The sequence below is a fragment of the Labrus bergylta genome, chromosome 13, assembly GCF_963930695.1.
Source record: "Labrus bergylta chromosome 13, fLabBer1.1, whole genome shotgun sequence".
Taxonomy (NCBI): domain Eukaryota; kingdom Metazoa; phylum Chordata; class Actinopteri; order Labriformes; family Labridae; genus Labrus; species Labrus bergylta.
Window position 1 is genome coordinate 25,936,622 of NC_089207.1, and position 24,963 is coordinate 25,961,584.

Genomic DNA, 24,963 nt, shown 5'->3' on the forward strand with positions numbered 1-24,963 from the left:
GTTGTTGAAATGTGCGACATAAATAAACTTGCCTTGCCTCTAACTGCAGTTTCAGATTGTAATTACAAAAAAATACTTAATTAGAGGGTTTGAAAATTAAAAAAATATAATGTATGCACAGGTGTGTAATGAACCAGAGGAGTGGACAGGGCTGTAGGAGATACTTTCCTCCACTAGAGGGCGCTGTGACACCGCTGAGGCTTCTTACTGCTGTCACTCTCGGAGAAGAGGAAGAGAAAGAAGCAGCGTTTGTTGGCCATTGTTTCTCTCCCCGACAACAAGGAGGTGAAGCCGTGAACAGGCTAACAAAGTGAGGAATATGCGCTCACTTATTGGACTTATCGCTGTTGTTGTTGCAGCCAGCTTATACCTGTACTCATTGTCCCTTTACCTTCCTGCGGGACCAGGACGAAGTCCTCGTCCAGCTGCAGAGAGGCAACATGTGGGGACGGAGGAGACAGCTGACAGCTCCGAGGAGCCCAGCAGGTCAGATGAGCTTTTAGAGAGTGATAACCTCTTTCTTTTATTGTACATTAGTCACTCTACAAAGTCATTTAACTGTGTGCTACATTAACGTTGGAGTCGAGAACGAAGGCTAATGTTAGCATGCTGCTACTCTAACCATCTGATACATAAAAGATAACAAGGACCATAACAGTTTTCTGACGTCAAAAGTGATAAGATAACTGTGCAGTATTTCATATCGTTCAATTTGCCCATAAACTAATATGCATTAGCTTTGTAACAAGATTGTTTCTCACATTGATGGAAATACATTTTGAAACTAACTTCTCCAGTGAAAAGTGATACCTTGCAGACCCATCCATATTTTTAGCTGATGAATAAAACTGAGTAATTCACCTGACTTTACCTCAAAGTGATTGATGTAGCAACTAGTAAGAAATAAATAATGGAATACTATACCCACAAAACTAAGGAACATCACATCTCTGAAATCCTTTTCTAAATCTATAAAACAATGGCTATTCAAAAATCAGACATGCTGTCATAATCTGGATGAATGTACTTTGTCTTTACTTGTAGTCTGTGTGCTTATGCTCCTCGTCTGTGATTATATATGCTCCTTGTCTTGTCTGTGATTATATATGCTCCTTGTCTTGTCTGTGATTATATATGCTCCTTGTCTTGTCTGTGATTATATATGCTCCTTGTCTTGTCTGTGAGTATATATGCTCCTTGTCTTGTCTGTGAGTATATATGCTCCTTGTCTTGTCTGTGATTATATATGCTCCTTGTCTGTGATTATATATGCTCCTTGTCTGTGTTTATATATGCTCCTTGTCTGTGTTTATATATGCTCCTCGTCTGTGATTATATATGCTCCTTGTCTGTGCATGGTGCTTTTGTCTGTATTTAAATGTGCTATATGTTACACATTTGTATTTTATGTCTGTGTGCTGCTTTATCAATTGCTTCCATGTGTATATATTTTGTTTTAACTGACACTTGTGTTGTTTTATTTGTTATGCTTATGTGTTCTTGTGTCTATGTTTTTGTGCTGCATTTTCCTGAATGCTCTTTAATGTTTTCTTAAATGTCATCAACCTGCCAGGGACTGCAGATGAAAATTAGCCTGCATCGCTAAATCTGGCACATTTACATGTGTGACTTCGTTGCCTGTCTCGATGTTATTAAACGCGTAACATGAAGAAGTGAGACAGTCTCATCTACACTTTGTGTTCTTCTAGTACCCAAAGATAAATCATCAGATAGTTTGTTGATTATTTTTTCTGAAATCTCCTAAACTAGCTTTGGGATAAAACATGTCATAAATATTTAAAATCTCCGAATACCGCTGTGTTTTCGTCTATTAAACACAACTTAAACATGTCATCAACTTGCATCTCTTAGCAGCTGTTTTACTACATGGCAATATTTACCTACCAAGTTTCCATCCATAACTAAAGTATGAATGTTCTCGACGTTGTTGCAGTTTAAAGTTCCCCTCAGACTTGGAGGAGCTGAGGGAGCTGGCTGAGCTCCTGCAGTTTTACAAGAGAGAGCACACTGGATACGTCCTGCTGCTCTTCTGTAGCGCATATCTCTACAAGCAGTCCTTTGCCATTCCTGGATCCTCATTCCTGGTAAGATAAGAATAGTTTTAACATTTCTCTTAGTTGTTGCTGGATAACAAATAGATGTCAGATATGTTCAAACAGATCTAGAGCGATTTTGATCTTCATGTTCTGGGTTGAAATAGGCTGAAAATTGGACACATTGAATACAGTGTGCTAAGAAATCTGTCATGCCTGCCTGGTACGCTTAAAGAAAAGGCATGCAACCAAGAGCTCCTTTAAGGGGAACATGACTTGGCGTTGACCTTGATGTGTTGAGCCTCGTCTTCAAAGACACACAGCAAGGGATAAAAATATTCAGCGAGCTCAAACAACAAAGGCATGTCAAACTTTCCTTTTGTGACAGCTTTTCTCTTTCACTCACATTATCTTAATCTGCATGAGTGTGTGTGAAGAACAGAGAAGACATCACACACCGCATACTGGTTAAAGCGCCTGACACCAAGTGTCTTACACTTCAAACTGTTGTTAGATAGTGAGAAAAGATACAGTAGATCTGTGTGAGAGCGTATCATTGCACATGTAGTGATGGTGTGCACTCACCAAAAGCCTTCTCCAATTTGTGGTTTTTGTGCAGAATATTCTAGCAGGAGCTATATTTGGACCATATCAAGGACTGCTGCTTGCCTGTGTGCTCACCACAGTGGGCTCCACCATGTGCTACCTCCTGTCCCAGGCCTTCGGAAAACAATACATGATTAACCTCTTCCCTGATAAAGTGTCCGTGCTGCAAAGGAAGGTGAGAGAAACATCTAATCATTGCAGCGATGTTCAGACTTTAACGTACCAGTTTTTGGTCTGAGGATTAACTCCACCTCCTGACCTTACTCTTAAAGAGAAAAAAACCTGCAAAATGCTGACTCTGCATATTCCCTGATAGTACTTGATTTCACCCACATAATCTCTCCTTCAGTTTCCACAACTATTGCTCACATACAATGATTGTAAATACATATTTATGGATACCAACTTAAATTCTGGGCCTAATAAAAAAATGTGATTATTTGTTTGAAGTGTTTTTTTATGTTTAGTGATACCTTTTACATGTTTTATCTGTTCATGCTTGTCAAGGATCTTAAACATTTTAGGAGATATGGCAGTTCTATGAACAGGAGGTGAGGTTTAGTGAAGATGATGAATCTGTTTTCATACATTTGCTGACATAAAAGAAAGGTTAACTTTCAATATCCAGGAGCTGAACTGAACCATTTCAATATAAAATGTAAGTAAAGTAACTGTCCAAAGTTGTAACTCTGGTGGCAGCAGATTTAGTATTGCATTGTTATTCACCAAAATAAATCTGCATCTCAAATGATGACTGAAAGAGAACAAGGCACATTGTCATTGGCCGTCTTACTAATATAACAGTGTCAGTAACACGTGTCATAACATTGTTATCTGAGAGAGAGAGAAAACAAAAATCTCTTGACGAATTGAAATGTATTTCTCTAACTGCTCTTCTCTATCTGCAAGGTTGAAGAAAACAAGGACTGTTTGTTCTTCTTCCTGCTCTTCCTGAGATTCTTCCCCATGTCTCCTAACTGGTTTCTGAACATGTGCGCCCCGATCGTCAATATCCCCATCACCTTCTTCTTCTGCTCAGTCTTCATTGGTAAGCAAACACGCACCACCTGATCGACAGCTTGTCAGAGCTGTCAGATAATGATGAACGACACACTCTCCCCAGACCTGTACCCGCACTCATAATCAAAACCACAGGGAACATTTTCCATTCTTGGGTTTCCTAGAAAAGTAAAAGTCATTTTTGTCCATTTTCCACAAATCACAGTAAAAAGGCATGCAAAAGCCGTTTTCACATATGCCCTAAGCAACAGAGTCCGCTATATGACGCTAATGAGAATATAAGCCTTTATGTGAATGCTGTGTGTAGTATCACAATATCAACTAAAGAGTGGAGAACAGAAACATAAAGCAGCAGAATTACGTGCAGAGGATTGTACCGGTCACATGAATACAATCTGGTTGTGCACCGATCGCAGGGAATAAATGTCACCACCCTCTCCCATTCGCTCGAGGACAATTCTCCTGATTTATATCCTGCTCCGCTCTCACATCAGCTCACTCTGACTTTTTGCAGAAAAATAACTCTAGTGCTGGCAGGAGACACCTCGGGTGAAGTCCGAGTGAGAAATTTGGCTGTCTGCGTTCACACATGCATCTCAACCCAAAAACTTTACAAGTATTTTAGAAGTTCTGAGCAAGTGTGAAAGCCCTATAATTAGAATGGTTTAATTATTATTTTTTTTTGCTTTGGTAGGCCTCCTTCCATACAACTTCATCTGCGTGCAGACAGGCGTCATGCTGTCTGAGGTGTCGTCTTTGGACGACCTGATTTCCTGGGAGCGGCTCCTGCAGCTGCTGGCCATCGCCTGCATGGCTCTGCTGCCCGGCGCCCTTATCCGCCGCTTCAGTCAGAAGAGGCTCAAACTGGACGTACAACAGAACGGAGGCGTCGACGACAAGAAGGTCAAGTGATTTGTTCTGGAAATGTATTTATTCCATTTGATTCCTGAATGGACTGAATGTATTTAAAGTGGAGACTCTTGAGAAAGAACTTTGTGCACTCGTGTGTGTAAAGGGTTTAATTTTCTGAATGGCTTTATTTTTCTGGAGCCATGTGGAGATAAGGAGGGATTGCAGCGGGATTTGTAGCCAAGTGTTTTGTTTTTACCAAGTGTTGGTGTCTCTGTGCCACAACTGCTGTGGGCTCAGCCTGCACAGTGAGTGTATATAGATGTCTGAATGTACAAAAAACAGGGACAGAGGGAAGGATTTTAAGGACACTTGGATTCTTGTTTTGCTGTTATTGTTCTTTTTCAGTGTAAAATGTGATTGGTTCAAGTGCCTGTTGTGCATTCTTCGACTCTGTTTCAAACTTCTACCTCCAACATGGACACGTGGGAAGGTTATGGAAGTACGAGCAGCCTCACAAATGAATTGGATCGATGGGAAGTGTTTGTAACTTTAACACTAATGATGATTGGAGCATATGTAATACAACTCAAAGTTGTATTTTTCTTGTTTGACAATTGCATTTTGTAAATTGAGTGTAAATTCTGAGCTTTAAGAAGAATTTTGTACATTTTTTTCAGAGTTTAACTTTTTCAAATTGTGTAATTTAGGGACTAGAGTTTGACCTTCAGATGACATTCAGGAAGCTGCCAAAGGAAACAATTCAAAGCCCTGTTCTGCTGGGTCATGGTTTCTAATAATCTGAATCCTTGTATAAAAATGAACGGGAAGTTATTTCAGGTAGTGTGAGGCCAAATTCATGCTGCGAATCCTTCTCTTTGCTGTCTTTCCCTGAGTCCTTTTGTCTTTTGTTTTACTGTTCCAACAACCCCTCCATTGTTCAGAGTGTTATTTTTAAACTCTTTCTTCATGTGGATTAAGGTTTGCTGCGTCAGATCTCTCAGACATTTTAAAATGTGTTGTTGTTCACAGTTTGCTTGTACATCTGTGTTATGTCTGATCACAAATGATTACTCTCATTTAAGAGGTGAAAAAAAGACTTGAAACAACAGTAAACATGTGTTTTTCAAATGTTCTTTATTGCTCAGATCCAGGTTGCTCAGCAATACAGTTCACTCACAACTCAAAACAACAGCATGGCTGTAACCAGAAAGGCATGGATCCACCAGATGTGACAATAATGGATCATATGTCTGTCCAGTGCACAGTCACTGATTACCTTGAGGTGTTTGGGACCTTTTGGCCCGTGGGAAATGTAGGACTTGAGGGTTGTGACCTTCTGAGGAAACAAAAATTAATCTCCCAAATCGTGAAAATCAGTTCACAGAAAAGGATCCATGTAAAACTACTGAAAGTCTAGTGCTTTATGAAGTGTAGTACACACTGGAACAACAGTCTCATGCAATGCTTTTGTGTTTTCTCATTTCAAAACAAGACGGGACAAAAAACACTGCTGTGGTTCTGCAGACATCTGACCAGACTTATCTAAATCCTTCCTCAGCTGAGCTGCAATATTTGGATGTTTGTTGAATGCCCTCTTTTCGCTTCAGTCCTAAAAGCAGAACGTGTATTTTATCAGCTTTTTAAAAATGTTCAATCAAACCTGGATACTGTCGATCCCCATCTTTGCATGTCACAGATAATTCATTTGCTGTGCTGACACCCAAATCTGCTCAAAATCCTAGCTAGGATATTCAACCACAATTTAACAGCTAGTATTATTGATAGAGATCTAACAGGAATGAATATTAAAGCAAAAGAATCCCAGCTACTGCCCCAGACTACATAATTAAATCAGTGTAAATGACGAGAAAGCCAGATCAACAGAAAACAAAACGGAGAAAAAAAAGCCTATGCTATCCAACCACCATGTGATATGACTAACACAGTACACCCGCAGTGATGTGTGTGGTTGTGTTTTTTTTCTTGTACTGAATATTAATGTCTAGCAACACCCCACACAACCTAGAAACACCAATGCTTGGTAATTTAAAAAATCATTTTAATCCTAACAAGTTTCAACCTCCGATTGTGATTGGCCATTGCTGTGCTGACAACACCACAGTGAAACCGAACCTTAGAGCCAAAAACACGAGAGAGAGACAGAGAAGAAGAAGGAGAGAGAGGGAGAGGGGTCTGAAGAGTCCTCTGCAATGCAAGAAAAAAGAGCCTCAACTTGAAACCCGCTCTAAACACTACTCCAGACCGGAAAACAAACCATGAGTGACAAACTACAAATGACAGTGCGACCGTGAAAAGCCATTTTTTTTCTCCAGGACCTGCCCTGAAAGAGCAAGACAGACCGTCAAAAGGAGCCGTACTGCATTCTTACAGGTAAGGTTTAGGGTATAGGAGTCCGGTGTGGGCGGCGAGCTGTCGTCATCAGTATGAGGTACTGTACTGGCTGTGGGGAGGCTTGTTGAAAAGGCCTCAGGCATTGTGTGAGTTTGATAGACCTTTTTGATTATTTGTATTTTTAAGCACTGTTAAGTCTGTGTTCACTGGGACAAAAAATGATCCACCTCATCTGATGACAAAAGTCTGCCCTCGGAAAAAATAAAATAAAAGTCTAATTCAGCTCTCAACAGTTACAAGAACTCCAAAGACAAACACAAACTTTCACTAAACCATTCATTTAATTCTTTTTTTTCTTTTCTTTTTTTTTTGCCCTACATTGGTTTTAGTAACTAAAGTCAGCCTTGAATTCTGAGAGGTAATTCTGAAATTTACAGCACAACAAAACAAGAAAAATAATAATCGGTAGATCGATGAGAAAACCATTTAGAGGTCATTTTTGAGGGAAGCTGTGACGCTCTAAACTTCTCCCACCATCTGTCACAATGCAGGTGCAGACTTGTAAGTGTTCTAGAGAGACAGAATTTATGCGTGACTCTATTGTACATGTTTACAGATATACAGTTATCTTGTCGTACACAGTGACATCTCAACGACTAGACTAGAGTTGTTCTACATTCTACACAGAAGACGAGGGTTTTACACCATGTTCAAAAGTCTTGTCAGTGTATTTTTGCAGCTTTGTGTTGTTCTTCAAATCAACCCCAGAGTACTAACAGAGCTGGTAAAGATCGGGTTGGGTTATTAAAAAATTTGTATATATTTTTTTTTTTTACACAAGTGAATAAACTTCATTTAGGTTTAAAGTCTAAAAAAACCTGGAGGTACAGTTGGGAAAAAAACAGGAGGTACAGTTGGTTAGTTTTTTCTGTATTCTTTTTTCTTTCTTTGATGGTGAAATCAGTACACAACATCCACATTCAGAACCACTTCGGGCAGGTATGTACCCCTAAGATCCTGCTCTTCATTCCTTTCTAGCAATAGAAATTGACTTTGAAATCCTTTGACTCGTTTATTTAAGAGGTTTTATGGTGCCCAGGCAGAGAGAGTCCACCAAAGTTCACTACGATTTTGACAAAGTTTCCCTAGTCGGCTGGACCTGAAGAGTTTAGAGCTTACTTTTAGATCTTGTTCTTTTTTTTTTGTTTTCATTAAAAAAGAAAATTAAAAACGCTCAAAATGATCAGTTAACAAGGCATACAAAATGTGGAAAAAAGGGGAAATGAAAGATTGGACTGAGGTACCCTGAAGCCTGAGGTAGATCACAATACTGACATGCGCACTGTTCACATCCTGACCAAAGTTAATGCGTTGGTTCACTTTACTGTTCTCCTATTTTTTCAGGTTTTTCTTTATATTATTATTCATAGTCTAGTTTTCAAGAAAATAAACACTTCCCTTCAAAATAATATGGCAGTGTCCCACTGAGGAAAAAAGAAAAGGACTTTGTTTCTTTTTGTTTCTTGTCAATAGCTCTCATCACAAAATAGGAAAAAAATAGATTCATAAATATTACTCTCTCTTTTTATATATATATACACACACACACACATGCATGCACACTCACTCACACACGTACACACACACGGAGGAAGCTGTGCGTATTGGCAATAACCTTGCGTCTGGAAGATGAAGCTGATGGATGGGTGATTTTTTTTCTGACAGGTGACAAAATAAGGCAACAAGCTCCCATGGTCTCCAAAGTGACGCACAGAGGGGACACCAGGACCTGCGTGTCCAGCGTGCTCGCACAGCGGTCGGCCAGCTCTCCAAATAAAAAGCACGAAAAGACAAAAAAGAAAAAGAAAAGAAAAAAAAAGAGAGAGAGAGTGAGAATGACAATCTGTGTGTCTGTGCCTCTGACCAGGCCTCGCTGGACATGGCAGGGTTGACAGTTTTCTAAAAAAGGCTGCATATCGTACATTCACAGCTGTCATGCCGTTTTTAGAAAGCTCCCTGACGAGAGAGGGTTAAAGCCAAATACGGCTGCGGTTCACGTTTGCAGTTGTGTGTGCACTTCAGGTCATACAGTACCTGCCCATTAAATCCCACCCACGAACCCAAAAATGTTTCCTCACTACCACTCCACACACAATTATGCACCCTCCCGCCCCGCCCGCCCCGCCCCGCCCCTGTCACCTGTCCTGGCCCTCATGAAGTCCTCATAAGGCAGAGTGCTGTGTCGGTGCGCTTTCACAATGAGGGGTTGCTTGCTAACAAGCAAAGGTGCACCAATTTGTATTTTTTTTAAGACGTCAATTTTTGCTCTGACCGTCGAGGAGGATGCCTTCAAAGACACCTTTTTTTTTTAGTTTTCACATCAGGACAAGTATGAATGTAGATATATTCTAGTGTACAGAACAGGATAGTGATACCAGATTACTGATACAAATAAATCCCTCTGTTGCGTTTAACCTCTGCTGAGCGAAAGTGGCAGTCTCTTGGATGTTGTCAAAAGGCTACAGAGAAAAAAAGAGATACTTGACAACACATATTTTCATCCTATTTAAACAACCATGATGCCAGATGAGAGAGAGTGATGAGAAAGTGAAGCAGAAAAGAAAGAAAAGGGGAAAAAAAAACACAAACAAGTGTAGCGTCAGGTATGAATGGTGAGAGATGTTTCAAAGGGACGTTATCTTTTGCGTTGGCACACACACAGGCTTGTTGCAAAGACTCATTCACCATATTTACTTATAGGGGTTTTTTTTCTTTCTTGATTTCAGTGGCCTATATTGGGAACAAAAAAAAAAACGGAAACTGCTTTATTTGGCTGCAACAGCCTGATCAATCTCTGGAACAAGCAAAATGTTCAAACTACACCAAGTGGAACTGTCATTTGGATAGAAAAATAACAGTGCATACTCTCAGTGTGTATTAATATACTCTCTACTCTGTATCAAGACTGCTAATGATATTTAATCTTGCAATCTTTAATATCCCTCACTCTTGTGAGAGGTGTCCATTGTCACTCGCTCTTATTCTAACCCAAAATACCAATCATAATGCCTCATATACGCTCATGTTAATACAGTTTCTTTATCCATTTGTTAGGCCTATGTTAGTCCAACTAAAGAGATAACGTTATGCAGGGCAACATACTACTTCCATTTGACCGTTTTAACTGTAAAGAAAACAGTTCCCCAAATTCTCTGCCATTTTTCTGCCTTACTTTAAGATTATTATTTTTTTTTTTGGTCTTTTTCCTATTTTCTATCAGTACAGGTTTTTCTCCCACTCCATCTGCTCTCACAGGGCTGGCAGTGCACACAATGCCCTCAGCCTTTGGCTCTCACGTGTTTCCCTCCTGGTGAAGTTCTTTGGTTTTGATCCCGGTGCTGCTGGTCTGCCCTGCATGTCCCCCTTGGCCTTGGCCTTTTTGTCTGGGTAGGCCTCTGTCTGTTTGGGAGGGCTACATTCATTGGCTGGTGCCCGCTGGAGCCGCCCGGCTGGTCACTTGGAGTGGTGCGGTGACACGGTGGCGCCCTGCTGGTGCTTCTGTTCCTGCTGTTTGACCTGCTGAATGATCTCCCGGATCTTTCTCTGTGCAGTCTGTTGGAGAGAAAACGCATCCAGGACCAGTTCTTAATTAATGCATGACAATGTGTCAATGTGATATAAGATTATGCTGAACAATGTGAAAAATGAAACATTTTAATTCAATTTAGTCAAGAAGAGGGGGTTTTACATCAGGGGGAAAAAATCTACATTTGTTTGAATGTTCCTTCTGTAATGATTGATTGAATTAATACATGCTTGAGCTGTACTGTGTGAATTGTGCTAAAAACAAAGAAATATGCCAAATTTGTCTTCATCCACAAGTCCATCATCGTTGGATAGAGTTGTTTATTATTTCATGAAGAAGGCTCTGCTGATATGTGAAATACGAGAAAGCCAGCAGAAGTCTAATTAGCCTCAATAACAAACACCTTTGGCTATGATAGGAACATAATACACATTGATACAAAACTAAAGAGAGATAATCACAGGTACAGGTAAGAAGTATGAATGTAAAAAAAAAACAGCTTGGGGCACACTGGTGGCACAATGGTTAGGGCGCGCGTCCCATGTATTGAAACTCTCATCTCGAGCGGTAGGCCCGGGTTCGCCTCCACCCGTGGCCCCTTTCCGCATGTCATTCCCCGCTCTCTCTCTCCCTGGTTTCCGACTCTATCCACTGTCCACTCTCTGCATTAAAGGCACGAAAAGCCCAAAATAAATCTTTAAAAAATAAATAACAGCTCTACTGCATAATGACAATTTAAAAAAAGAGTGAGAGAGAAAAAAAAAGAAACGCCCCCAAAAAAGGATCAGCTAAGAAAGGCATCTAAGATGTACAGAGAGATGTTGCCACATTTCCACAGTTGCCTCTTTAGCCCCATGTGTTCAGACTGTATGTAGTTCCAGGTATACAAATTGAGGGCAACCATCCCTCAGAATCTGGCCACCGGGGGGCATTCCCACAACATTATAAACATTAATAGTTATTGTACATTATTGTATTGGCTACATCATATCTGGTAGGGTACATGTATTTGATAAGAGGCCAAATAACTGACAGCAGACGTGTTAGTCGACAAGTTATTATTATTTTTTATTACCTGGCTGGCAAAGAAATGCCCATTGATTTTCACAAAGACCTCATCGTTCTCGTCTGGAGTTTGGTCCCGCGGCACGATGACCTCAGCGCTTGTTAGATTCTGCAGTTCATTTACCTGAAAACAAAAAAAAAAAGACTGCTTGTAAGCGGATTGTAATTTCCCTTCCAGCCTTTACTTAGAAAACACACAAACACAACTCCCTAACATCACACAAAGGTGCTGTGTGATTCACTGTAATCACTGGTGTAACTAAGGAAATGCAACTGGCTTTAACTCAGTTCCACTTACTGTCTTGCCGCCTTTGCCGATGACCCTGCCGGCTGCGGAGGAGGGAACCTTGATGTGTGTCTCCAGTTTGACCTCCTCCTTCGCTAAGAAGAAGTTCTCCTCTTTCAGCTTCCCAAATATCCGACCTTGGGCCTGGAATAGAGAGGAGGGTATGAGGCAAGGAAAGACTGGGGAAATGGGGGAGGGGGGGGGGACACAGTGGTCCACTTCTGTTTACTACAATACAGGACATATTAAATAATCGTTAGCACGTTACATACAGCTGAAATATGAAATCATTACTTTTTGATGCATTTTTTATGAGCACATTTCTGGGTATTTTTATTTATTTATTTTTTTTACCTTAAACTGAGCCTCTGGGGTTCCAGTAACAATAACCATCCTTTCAGTGGCATCTGGACACTCAGCTGGGGCAATCTGACACACAAACAATCATGTTATGGCGACAAATATGGAGAAAAAAGAGGCTCTAAAGCTGCTCTGTTATCAGTTCATTCATAAAAGCGAGGTTTAGCTGAAAAGTCTGCCGACTGTTACGACAAAGTGAATCCTCTTCAATTATCATGAACACACCGAGCAGCCGTCCCATCTATTTAGAGCCTTAGGGGCTTTCTAAAATTCTCTCCTTGCTAGTCATCCCCCTTTTTTGTTGTTTGTTTTTTTTTGACCATGAATAACTAACATCCTCAACTGTGGTCCATGCAAGGCTGCTGACTCAGCAAACATGGACATCAAACCTGATTACTTCACCTCAACAATCAGTGAGAAGATCTGAAACATGCAGTTTGTTTGTGATGCCTACCCACCCGTGACACACACTTTAACCCTCTTATTTCCCCTGAAGTAATTGAAGTCAGCTCTGTATTGACAGTGATAAACCTACCTTGATGGAGGCACCAGCGAAGTGGGCCAGTTGTTTGATATGCTGGCCCTTCTTGCCGATCAGGGCCCCCACTGCCTGAGTTGGAATAAAGAGGTAGACGACCTCCTGTTCTTGAGCCTGTTGCTGAAAAAGACCAAAAAATATTTTTAACCACAAATGAACTGAAACACTTCTGCTGACAGTGACTGAAAAAAAAAAACAATCAGAACGGCTTAAAATAGTTTGAAATATCTGTATTTGAATAGACAGATACTTGAGGAGCAGCCAACACAATGACAGCACATGCAAAGGGAAGCTAAATTGAGCTCTCTTCAAGGGTTTTCTCTTTGAGTAAACATCCCGCTCTGGCTGCATCTGAGCGGAAACTTTCCTATTAAGGCTGATGGTTGCCCCGTGTCTTTTTTTCTTAGCCTTGTACTGCTCATGTACTCCAGATTTATAAAGTGAATTTTCACGAGCCACAGGGCAACTCAGCGCTGAAAAGAACTGCCTTCCTTAAATAACTGTGCTTTTGGGTGACTGGGAGATGGTACAGAGAAATGCCAGACTTGCTGGTTAACATACAGAAAGGTAATCATGTTCTGATACTTATGCATCCTCTCTTTAAATCTGTTTTATTCTCTAGAAGTCCAGTCCACATGTAACAAAAGTCACTTGCTCAGAGAGGCTTTTATCAGCACAAACAGATTAGAAAATGGATGCTTTGTTCGAGGGCTTTGCATGAAGAAAGCTATTAGCCCAAAACAATTACAGTAATTATTTGGCATCAGGAAATAACAACACAAATTTGTGGCTAATTCTCTTATCGCCATGGCAACACTGACTGTAGTGCAAATTTGAGGGAACGTACTGAAAGCTGGTGGGGGATGGCACTTGCTGGAGGAACCCCGTACAGGCCGCTGAGATGTGAAGAGTGACTCTGAAAGTGAAGCAGACCAATCAGATTGCACAAGTCACACACATTCATATACACAGACACATTTAAAACTCTTATTAAGGGGAATTCTGCCGGGGCATAAACTCCTAGTGAATCACACACTAACTTTGTTTTCTATGAAGCACGCAAAGACATTCTCGCACACTGGCTCACACCACTTTGGCTCGGGCGATGAGTGGAGACTTTGTTTAACAGACAAACTGACTCATCTCTGGAGAAGACAGGGGAATTCTGTGTGTTTCAAACTGTGTACACCAGTGTGCAGGAAGACCTGAGTCAACACTGTATTGTGTTTTTTTTTCCTAAAAGCACTTCAGGGGGAGCCGGGTTTACCGTGTGCTGAAAACAAATTGCTTTATCGAGTCAAAGCTGATCCCTTCAGGAGAAGCGCATTGCTATGCCGGGTGGGTTGAAGTCACTTAACAGTGTGCACACAAGCCGTTCTTTTGCTTAGCGGGAATGCTAAAGAAGGAGTGCACTCACGAAGAATGGGTTGTATCCTGCTGGTGCCACAGGGGGCACTCCACCGCGTGGTCCAGCAGCATGGGGCATCATCGGCAGACCAGACGAGAAGATGCCCAGAGCGTTAAGGTTCAGGCCCGGGATCAGGTTGGCCTGTTGCTATGCCAAAGAATAGAGGCAAAAGTTAAGACACGATTTGAAAACTGCAAGAATAAAGATGTAGTTCAGGATTTAATGAGGGCTCACAATTTCTATTTTTCATTTATTTTAACTGAAAATTTGATTTGTCTTTAACACTCAGACATTCAAAAACACACTGATTCTTTTTAATGGGTGAAAATAGAGACAAATCATTTAAGTTCTACAAGATGAACAAAGAAATGTGTAAAGGAAAAAAAAACAGATTTAAAATTAAATTATTTCAAATAAGACAGAAAAAGGTCATTTTGTTTATTTTTTCTAATCCATATATACCAAAAGTCACTTGCTCACAGAGGCTTTTATCAGCATGAACAGATTAGCAAATAAATGGAGGCTTTTTCTGAGGTTTTCACATGCTGAAAGCTATTTGCCCAAAACAATTACAGTAATTATATGTCAGCAGGAAATAACAACACAAATGTGTGTCACTCTGTCCTGCAATATGTATGAACTCAGAAACAGTTCTGATTGATGATTTATAATTACCAAAGAAAGATTTTCTGTTAAGATAAGTTGATGCACTGAATAAAAAACTCACAGAGTCGTTGAAAAGGATTTTAAAAACTGTTGGACTGTTGCTCTTTTAAATGTTCCTTTACTAAATCAAATCAGTTCTATTGAAGAAGAACATTTAAAAACAACCAGAGTTGGCTAAAATGCTGTACAATAATAAAATATACAAAGCACCTCACACGACTACTAACACTAAATCCATTACATTAAAATGTGACTCTAAAGTGGATTTAGTAACTCCACAGTGAGAAATTAAATCTTCAAATTGTATAATTCTAAAGTTACGATGAAGCTTAAGGTGATTGAATGATGGAGAAAATCCCCGTCTTCTTTAGCTGAACACAACCCCCAGAAAACATATCTGGTAAAAAGCATTGTCACAATGATGGAAACAGGAAGTTTTTTCCTTTCTCCAGAGAAATAGATGTTTCTATAGACAAGTTCATGACGGACACAATAATCTCTTTCATTCCAGTAATCTGTTGTGGCTTCATAAGCGTGAAGCGAGACACCATCTCTTTCCGCTTCCTTGTTGCACAGAAAGCTTTGTGTAATATCCTCAGTGTCACGCTAGATGGCCCTCACTGCTTACAGTGGAGCTGACGATCAGGCCCGACAGGTGCCAGATCTGCTCGCACCAGCCGGTACAATTTAACCACATGCTGGGTGATGCTTCCTGATGATTATTTCATCAGCCAATAATTGGGGCGGTCAAAACGAGGGGAAAAGCCTGGGCAGCTCATGAGAAAGCTGCGAAAGAAAATGGGATTGTGATCCTCTCCACAAAGTTACATCCTCCCAGCCAACACAATCACTTTATCTGCATCCATCTTCATATTACTGCAACGCACTGGGGAGCGTGCAGCGTGTGATATCATCAGTGTCTCTCTTCCTCTAAGGCTGACCTCTCGGTCTGCAGCATAGGTGATGTCACTGGTGGAGCGTGAAAGAGGAGCTGGGTGAGAGAGAGCGGCCTACAGATATCAGATGGATGCTGGTAAACGCAGTGTGGTACAGCGGGAACACAGACACACACAGCAGGGGGAGTGGGTGTGAGTCAGAGAGACACAAACACACACCTCGACTCACTAATGAGCTATGAGCTATGGTTTACTGTGATCCATTTACCAAGCAGACAGTATTACTAATGCCGCTGGTAAGACACTGAAGAAGGAGGCAATGCTATCCTGCTGTATATCATCACATCTCTCTGTTGTTCACCTGTCAGCCTGTGTGAGTCAACCTGAGATCATAACCACAAACACACACACACACACATGCTGCAGATGGTAACCCCCGAGCTCGGCTTACGTTCATAGCAGCAATGTCGTTCTCGTGGGCTTCCCTCAGTTTCTTCATGATCGCTGCCTCGGCTTTACAACACGCCTCCAAGCTGCCCTTCACGGTGATGGTCCTTTCAGGGTTGCAAATGGTTAAGTCTTGTAACCTGCAGGGAGATCACACACACACACACACACACACACACACACACACACACACACACACACACACACACACACACACACACACACACACACACACACACACACACACACACACACACACACACACACACACACACACACACACACACACAGGCAGATACTGTAACTTTGTGCATACGGTGATACATGCAAACTCATATTCTGGTGGATATGTCCAGGCTCATTTGAATTGGCATTTCCTGGCTCTGTGTTAAGTGTTATTGAAGTCTTCATCATCAATAACATGACATTACATTTCTCATTAAAGCTAACTAGCAATTCACTTCTGTGTTTCCATTCATCTGGAAGAAAACAAAGATTTTAAAAGTACAAATGTCAAAACCAACGTGGTAGAGGCTTGAGAAGTCTGAGTTTCAAGTTATCAAGTTAATTAAATGTTGTTTTTTAAACAGCATAAAAAGTCAATATCCAACATTTACACAGTTTGTGAGGGGTTGTTGTGATGGAAAGATGATTGCTTGCAAGATTTCCAACCAAAAATCTCAACCAAAGCTACCTCTTCATTCCTTTTGAATTGGACAGACAGATTCAAGGTTCAAGGTTCAAGGTTAACCTAATATCCCCGAGGGGCAATCATTATTTTGCTTCTTTTTATTTGTCAGAGGATTTGATTTACTGATTCAAGTCGGGTTGTAGAGGGAATCTCAACAAGCAGAAGACAAAAATGTGGGTCAACAGGTGGGTCAGGTTTGCACTTTTGCTTTTGTTTTGTGTGTTTTTGTGTTTTAATTTCTCAGAGTTGTTTCTGTTCTCTTTCAACATGCATGTATAATTTTTATATTCTGTATTTTTTCAGTTGGTGTCTTTTTTATTCCCTTATTAATGCAAATATTTTGATTATCTTAGAAAATAAAAATTGGATCACAAAGAACATTTATGAAAGATCTGGCCTAACTGAGCTGTAATGACTAAAACATACATGACTACTCAAGATGGTTGCATTATTATACAACATAAAAATGCTTTCAATAAAAAACACTGTTAAATGTGGGTTTCAATACATGAAACAACAGCCGTGGCATCTTTGTTTGCTTTATTATCAGACAGTTCTGTTCATATAGGGCGTAGCATTCATGAAAACTTTTCCAAGTATTAAATGACTTTGATACTGACATAAAAGCTATTGATGAGCCATGATGGTAGCAGTACTGTAAGGAAAGAAGAGCCGCAGTAAACCCTTCCTGCTTTGGAAAAAACAACATCTTCTGAACTCTCTGCCTCCAGTTTGCATTTCATTCTTTAAGTTTTTGTATTTCAGAAAAGTCTCCTTCAAACATGTCCCTTAACTTTATTACTGACTGAGTACTCCTCATGAGGAGAGGAAAGTCGTCTTTATGTGTAAAATCAGTGGAGGGATTCTTTAACCCTCTATTTTGTATCACACAAGGTCAGAATGTGAATTTCATCATCAGTGACATGTGTGTACAGATTAAATTAATTCATCCATCCTCCGCTTATTAAGGGAGCAACTGCTGTGAAAATGCATTAGTGTGAAAGATTTAGCAGCAAAGATATTTAGCTTGATTTCATAATTCTGTGCAACAGCCCTATCACAACTCAATCTGTCAAGATTATACCACAGTTAATCTCAGTTAGGTCACGGGAAGGGAGAAATGTTCTGACAGTTTTGTCCCAAAGCATTGATTTTGCAACGCAACTTGGATCTGGTACAGTGTCCTCCACATCCTCTGTTTGCTGAGTTTGAGTTTTCTGCCTTCAGGCAGGAGAGACAGATTGCCAAAAGCCAAATGCAACAGGTTAAAACAATTATTTTATTACTCAGGCCATCAAGCTTCTGAACTCCAATGATGACCCTGATGACTGATAATGGGTGTTTTTATTTTGGTTTTGATGATGTTTTTTGGATGTTTTTATACATTCTCAGTTTCCTGTTGTTACCTGATGAACTCTTGTATTTATGTATTTAATGTTGTTCACTGTGTTTGTTATTTCTATTGTCTGAGTCTATGTGCCTGTGTGTTCTAAATGTTTTTTTTCCTTCATATTGTTCTCACCTGGCTGAGAAACAAATTTCCCCTCGGGACAATAAAGCTGAAAGTTGAAAAAAATGTGAAGTTGGTACCATGAAAAAAAACTTGACTAATATTATTTTTTTACAGCAGGTGAGCTGACAGTGACAACAACACAGCACTCACAGTAAATCTTTCTTTAACTCTGTTTATTATTACATGAATGGAAGAAGGGTTTTACCCCATTGTAAAAAACAACTCTCAGCCTTTGAGGCATCATGATGCATCCTCTCCTCTGTGTCTGCAGACGTACTGTAGAGGACACTCATATAACCACAAATATCGATTGGACTGTCTGTCTCTTTTCAAAAAGGACCCCCTTCTTCTTCTTCTGTTGCCGTCTCTATCTCAGGACTCATTACATCTTCTTTGGAGCTCACGCAGACGGAGCAATTCATTAACCTAAATGAACGAAGGTTGCTGAGCACGCTCCGTTAAATGGGGTGTAGCCGCCACCTCTCTAATATCATGTTCTGGAGTGAAGGAGCTGTAATCGACTCTTCACGTTTGCTCTCTTACAATTCAGTTAAGTGAAGCCACATGCTGGGAGGCTAATGAGAGAGAGGTGTGGCAATGAGAAGTTAAAATCACCGTCTGTTATCCAGGCACTCGTTTAAAAAATTTACATGAAAATGTCCTTCAAAGTATAATTTCTGCTGTTCACAATCACACAAGCTCTCAATCCTGTGTGTTCCTGGAGCTGACAGCACAGCTACTAACTTAACTGTGTGTGTGTGTGTGTGTGTGTGTGTGTGTGTGTGTGTGTGTGTGTGTGTGAGAAAGAGTAGTGTGAGAGAGGCCACTTACGAGGAGATGGTTATCTTGGTCCCTGTCTCCTCCTCGATCTTCTTCAGGTTGCGGCCCTCCTTCCCGATCAGCCGGCCCACCAGGCTGTTGTTGGCGAGGATTTTTAGAGCAATCTCCTCAGTTCTACGCACACAACAAAAGCACACACACACAGACACACACAGACACACACGTGGGTTAGGCGAAATACCAGGAGAGAGTCACACATGGGGTGTAAGGATTTTTTTGGATGTTATAAGGCTGACAAATTGATCATGATAGAATAGTATTGAAAAGTACCATAGCTTTGAAAAAAACTTCAGGTCACCAGTCATATTTTTCAACAAAAGCTGCCGCAAACGAAAGAGAGAGAGAGAGACAGAGACCTTTCTAAATTGCACAAATACATTGGCAACATTTAATTCACGGCCGCACGAGTATAATTGCTGACCTTTTTATATCTGTATATTATCACAGAGAGAGAGAGAGAGGGAGTGCGAGAGAAATCCACTGGTATGTCTTTCCAGTAAATCCACAGATTCAGGTGTGACGCATCTTGTTAAAACTGAAATGCTTTCACACTTTCACACAACTGTCTTGCACTAGTTCACGATGTTTGTTGTGAAGCGCGTCATCGTCAAGCCTCCACACACGCAGATTATATGATGAATATCCAGTAAAACGCGGCTTTATCATCCTGCTAAATGAATATTGTCAAAAAGAGCAGAAACACAAACAAATAAAGGCACCTAATGAGGCTTGTGGGAGGAGCCGCTGTGAGAAGGTGAAGGTGTGTATGAGTGTTTATATGTGTGTGTGTGTGTGTGTGTGTGTGTGTGTGTGTGTGCATAAATGTGTGAGTGTGTGTGTAGATAAGAGAATGAAGAGGATGGAAGAGAAGTAAGATTGAGTCGGACAAGGTTGAGTACCGAGTACCTCATTTTCACAGATAAGAGTTTGTATTCTTCCTCTGAGTATTGTGTTTGGTTATTTATAAAAATGTTCAGGAGGAAAAACAAATTGTCCAAGCTGAATTATTTGGTTGAAGTGGAAAGAGAGTCCAATTTTCTTTTGTACTGGGAAAATAATGATGATTTGAGAGAGTTCTTTTCTCATGAAATTGCTCGGCACACAAAGAGGGTGAACTATGAAATCGTCTGCTGTACAGATCTGCAAACATTAAAATACTTAATTAAAATAAATAAATTAAAATACTGGATGTGAACTCCAAACTGAAAGTCAAAGAAGGGCAAGATGAACTATTAAACAAATATTTAATCTAGGTGTGTCTAGTCTGGTTTAGTAATGAAATAAAATAAGAAACCTTATTAACTTTTTAGAATGAAGATATACATTTTATAACAAATATACATTTTCATATTAAGGCAAACCTCTGCCTTTAGGTTTTCAGATTGAGATGAGTTGTTGCAGCGGGGTGGGGGTGGGGGGGGATCATTTTCTCTGACCTATATTTCTATGGGGGACAATTGTGTGGTATAAATGGGATTAAAGAGTTGGGGTGGAGGATGAATCTGATGCTTAAACTGGGGGTTTCTTATGGGCTGGGTCACACTTTGGAGGTTGTTCCTGTGTGTTTATTTGTGTATAATTTCAGGGGAGGAGTGTTGGGGCATGTAAAAAGTGTTGATAGTTACTGTAAGGTGAAATTAGTTTGTGGTGCACTTAGGTGCAGAGAGGGTGGAGATGACAGTGTTGTGAGGTAAAAGGGTATAAAGTGGTCAGGGTCTCAAAGGGTGTGGGGCCTCCTCAGACCCAGTGAATAACAGCAGGGATGTGAAGAGGATTGGCAGGGGCCCGAATTCACAAACAGGCATTTGATAAGTGAGGGTAGTTCACAGTAGAACATTTTTAATTGCAACATTATGTACATGATATAATGTAAGACAATAAATCCAAAAGAGAGATGATTATAAGGTATACAGGTCTAGATTACTACTTATCACTACTCATGTGTTCAGATATGTGTCATGAGGTTTTTCAGGGCTAAAACTAGATATAATGGGGGGCAGGGGGATTCTTCCACAGGATTAGTTTTTTTGATTTTATTTTTTTGCACTCTGCAAAATGTATTATCATTATTATTATCATTATTGACATTTTTAGATACAGTTTATGTGATTTAATTCTAAACGGTTCTCATCTTATCTTCACTGTGTGTCTGCCATACAGTTTATTGATCTGTTATTAAATCTAGCTAACTACAACATGGTGAGTTGTGAAGACTTTGTGAGGCTTTTTCGGGGACACATTCATGTCTTGCGATTCATTTATCTTTAATAAAGCAATGCAAATGATTTACTTCAAAGCAGCAGCGAAATGTATCACACTGAATTGGCTTTTTCCATCTTTTTTTTTCTTTGTAGTTGTCGTTTTTTTTTTTTGTTGTTGTTTTTATGCTATTTCTTTCTTCTGTACTGTGCCAAAAATTGAAATAAAAAATAAGTTGAAAAAAGATAAAACAATCCAGGATCTAGCACTTGTACCACCTAAAACCCCGAGTGTGTGCTTACATATAATCAGTGGTGATGTACAAAATACAAAAAGTATTAAGTGTAAAAATGGGTGCTGGTGATGAGATTTAGCAGGGGCTCAAATAGTTTGAATGGTGCAGTGACTTGTTAAAACTGTCAAGTTCAATTAGACGTGTTGGCCTTGTTTCCCAAATGCTAAGCTGCAATCACATGTTAGCCTACGTGAGTGCGTTACAGACAGTATGTGCACTGTGTTCACTGTGTTAGTGGTCCACGCCAGAGAATACACAGTGAGATTAAAAGGTGTGCAGCTAGGTTAAAGGATGAGATTACAGCCCTGCAGACGTTATGGCTAATCTCCCCGCAGGACTGTATGCACGTCCCGAGTGTGTGCATGTGAATGTCTGCGAAACGCCAAGGTGGGGGGACTCACGCCTTGGTCTCGTTGGCCTCCTTTTGCATGATTTCCATGATCATACGACAGGCGGAGGAGCAGCCCTCGGGGGTCGAGTGGATGGTGATGGGCTTTTCTGCTGCACCTGCATTTTCCTTCCGATGAATGTCCACCCTGAAGGAAAAAGAGACAGAAGCATTCACAGTTATCAAGACAATAAGAAGGACAATGACGGGGTGAAAGAAGAAAGAAAATCTAGCTTTGTTGCACAAAAACTCATAATAAGGTTTACTATTACTCACAGAGAAAAAAAGTTATTACATTTATTTTTCTTATGAGGCAGCAGTAAACATGCCATATTTCAGCCATAATTAACCAGAGCTTGTTATCTACAAATTTGACAATTTAAAGCTTTTATTATATCTATATATATCTCAAATAATAAGTTGTTAATAAGGCACACGCCTTGTTTCAGTACTAATATTCTCAATAAATGTCTGAAAAGTCCAGACAGCCAGGAAAGAAACAGAAAAATTAAGCAGAAACTACACAAGATCCAAAGTCATCATCTCCACGGTCACCACTTACTTTGACTGTGTCTGTTTGGTGACATTCTTGATGGTGAGGCCCCCCTTGCCGATGATGGCTCCCACATATTGAGTAGGCACGAGAATGCGCAGGGGGAAGTCGTATTGTCTGCTGCGTGGAGGGCAAAACTCTCCAGACGACCCAGGCTCAGGGGGGCCCTGGTCCCGGGACGACCGACGCACGCGTCGCGGGCGAGGAGCCTGGTCGGGTGGAGCGGCGTCCATGTCCGCAATATATGACACCTTGAAGGAGTAGTCCTCGAACTGATGTCCTGTTAACTTCTCGATGGCTCTGCAGGGAGGAGCAGGAAGATGAGACAATCAAGTTTTAATTACAGACAGTATATCATTTGGAGTCACCAAACCTTCAGTCCGAGTACGAGTCACCCACAAAAATAATTTAGTCAAGTCTGTGTTGAGTCGCCATTTCCTGAGTCTGAGTCCTCATAATTGAGTCTGAGCTGCTCCAAGATAATCTTTAGCTGTCCACACGAGTATGTACAGCAAATTATTTTCTTTTTTATTTAAGGATGTTGGATGTTGTACATCCAACATCCTTGTACGTGTGCGACTCAAGAGCTACATCGATGAAAAAAAATATTGTATTCATTTTACAGAGATAAGATTAAATATGCTATCTTGCCCTTTCTTGACTTTCAATTTGACCTTCAAGTCAAACTTAAAAATATATATATTTTTTGCAGATCTGTACAGCAGACGATTTCAGAGTTCACCCTCTTTGTGTGCCGAGCGATTTCATGAGAAAAGAACTCTCTCAAATCATCATTATTTTCCCAGTACAAAAGAAAATTGGACTCTCTTTCCACTTCAACCAAATAATTCAGCTTGAACAAATTCTTTTCCTCCTGAACATTTTTATAAATAACCAAACACAATACTCAGAGGAAGAATACAAACTCTTATCTGTGGCATTCAATATCTTTGGCTTCTCTATGAAAATGAGGTACTTGGTACTCAACCTTCTCCGACTCAAGCAGCAACAGGACAAAAAAATACTTTAGCAAGAGCCAGAATCTGAAAACATGCATTTCTTACCTAAAAACACATTCATGCAGAGCTCATATGTCTGTTAAACGTTTAATTTAATGTAATGCTGCCCATGGAGGGGAGAGAGAGAAAGTCCAATTTCTACTCACGCTCTCATTGACTAAAGAAGCCAAGGAGCAGTGAATGGAAGGTCTGGATTGGTCAAATGAGGTGTAGATCAAAAGGTCAGAGTTCATGAATGAGTGCAGAGAAAACGGCTGAACAGACCGGAATTTTTGAATCAATCTGTGGATTTTTATGGATGTAATGTGTTCAAATTAAAAATGTTACCGGATATGAATCATAAGGACCATTGCAGCAGGGCTGTTTTTTTAATTTATTTTTTTATATAATGACTGGAGGAGTAGCCTAGCCTACAGTAGATCTTCAAACAGATAAAACAAATAAAACAGAAAGAAAGTGTGTTTGTCCATGGTCTGACAGATTACTTAGATTGTGGCTGCTGTGCTGGTTGGATCTTGAAATGGTCACACATGGTCAGAGTCACAAGAACCGAAGCTTTTTAGCGATGTAGCTTCTATACAGGGAATTGTTTACATGACGGTGATAATGCAAAAACACAGAGACGGCCCCGCAGGTCAGGGGAGGTGATAAATGAAAGAAGTTTCTATTATTTTTAGATATTCAACACAAACAAGTCTGGGTCACTAGTCCTGAAAATCCTGGCTTGAGTCAGACACAAGAATGAGTCCTTGACTCAAGTAGGCTACTACAACACTGCCCCTCTGGTAGGTATTATGTTTTAGATTTTTAAAAGCTGTAGGATTTACTGATAACTAGGGGTGAAAGTAGTTTTGAATTCTTGCCGATAACCGTCACTACTACCTCAACCTTCATCGCTTCATCACTTCTTGTTGTTCACCTCAAACACATTTTCACTGTACTGTATTTAAGAAGTAAAGACAGACGTGCATGTGCAGTCTCCTACCACTGACATGAGTTAAAGAGCGATCCCTGATCGTCACCTCTCACACAGCTTGTCTGAGCTGCTATGTGTTATTGAAATAAGACAGATTATGATGAACCATCACAACTTATTCTGCTAAACATTTTACCTAACAGATTTTGTAATACGAGTCTGCCTGCCAAAAGCCAGCAGCACTGGATATCAGTCAGCTGCAGCACACCGGCAGAAGCTCATGCTCACGTTAACTGGTAGTAATGAAAGGCAGCTGGGCTACGTCCAGCACGGATCAAAACACAGCATGGACGTTTCAGAAGCAATTTGGAAAGACTTAGAGGCAATTAATAAGGAGACAAAGTGCTTTTTAA

The 24,963-nt window shown here is 40.4% G+C and overlaps 2 protein-coding genes across 5 annotated transcripts in view; one reads left to right on the forward strand and one right to left on the reverse strand.

Moving 5' to 3' along the window:
• The first annotated feature begins 203 nt into the window (after positions 1–203).
• On the forward strand, positions 204–5,664 carry tmem41aa (transmembrane protein 41aa). Its single transcript, XM_020651149.3, has 5 exons — positions 204–486; positions 1,955–2,105; positions 2,674–2,835; positions 3,570–3,708; positions 4,375–5,664. Exons 1-5 carry the CDS (start codon positions 320–322, stop codon positions 4,590–4,592), a joined length of 837 nt encoding a protein of 278 aa, XP_020506805.2. The 5' UTR covers positions 204–319; the 3' UTR covers positions 4,593–5,664.
• The window catches only part of igf2bp2a (insulin-like growth factor 2 mRNA binding protein 2a), a 51,314-nt gene continuing 32,000 nt past the window's right edge, over positions 5,650–24,963 (reverse strand). For 2 of the 4 annotated variants that reach the window (XM_065962174.1, XM_065962177.1), the window contains exons 6-16: positions 22,625–22,915; positions 22,076–22,210; positions 19,172–19,294; positions 16,141–16,276; positions 14,137–14,274; positions 13,567–13,635; positions 12,717–12,839; positions 12,176–12,250; positions 11,834–11,965; positions 11,546–11,659; positions 5,650–10,496 (exon numbers count right to left, since the gene is read on the reverse strand). In XM_065962174.1, coding sequence (XP_065818246.1) covers positions 10,398–10,496; positions 11,546–11,659; positions 11,834–11,965; positions 12,176–12,250; positions 12,717–12,839; positions 13,567–13,635; positions 14,137–14,274; positions 16,141–16,276; positions 19,172–19,294; positions 22,076–22,210; positions 22,625–22,915 — 1,435 coding nt within the window. In that variant the 3' untranslated portion in view covers positions 5,650–10,397. The other 2 variants (XM_065962175.1, XM_065962176.1) reach the window with 2 other exon arrangements.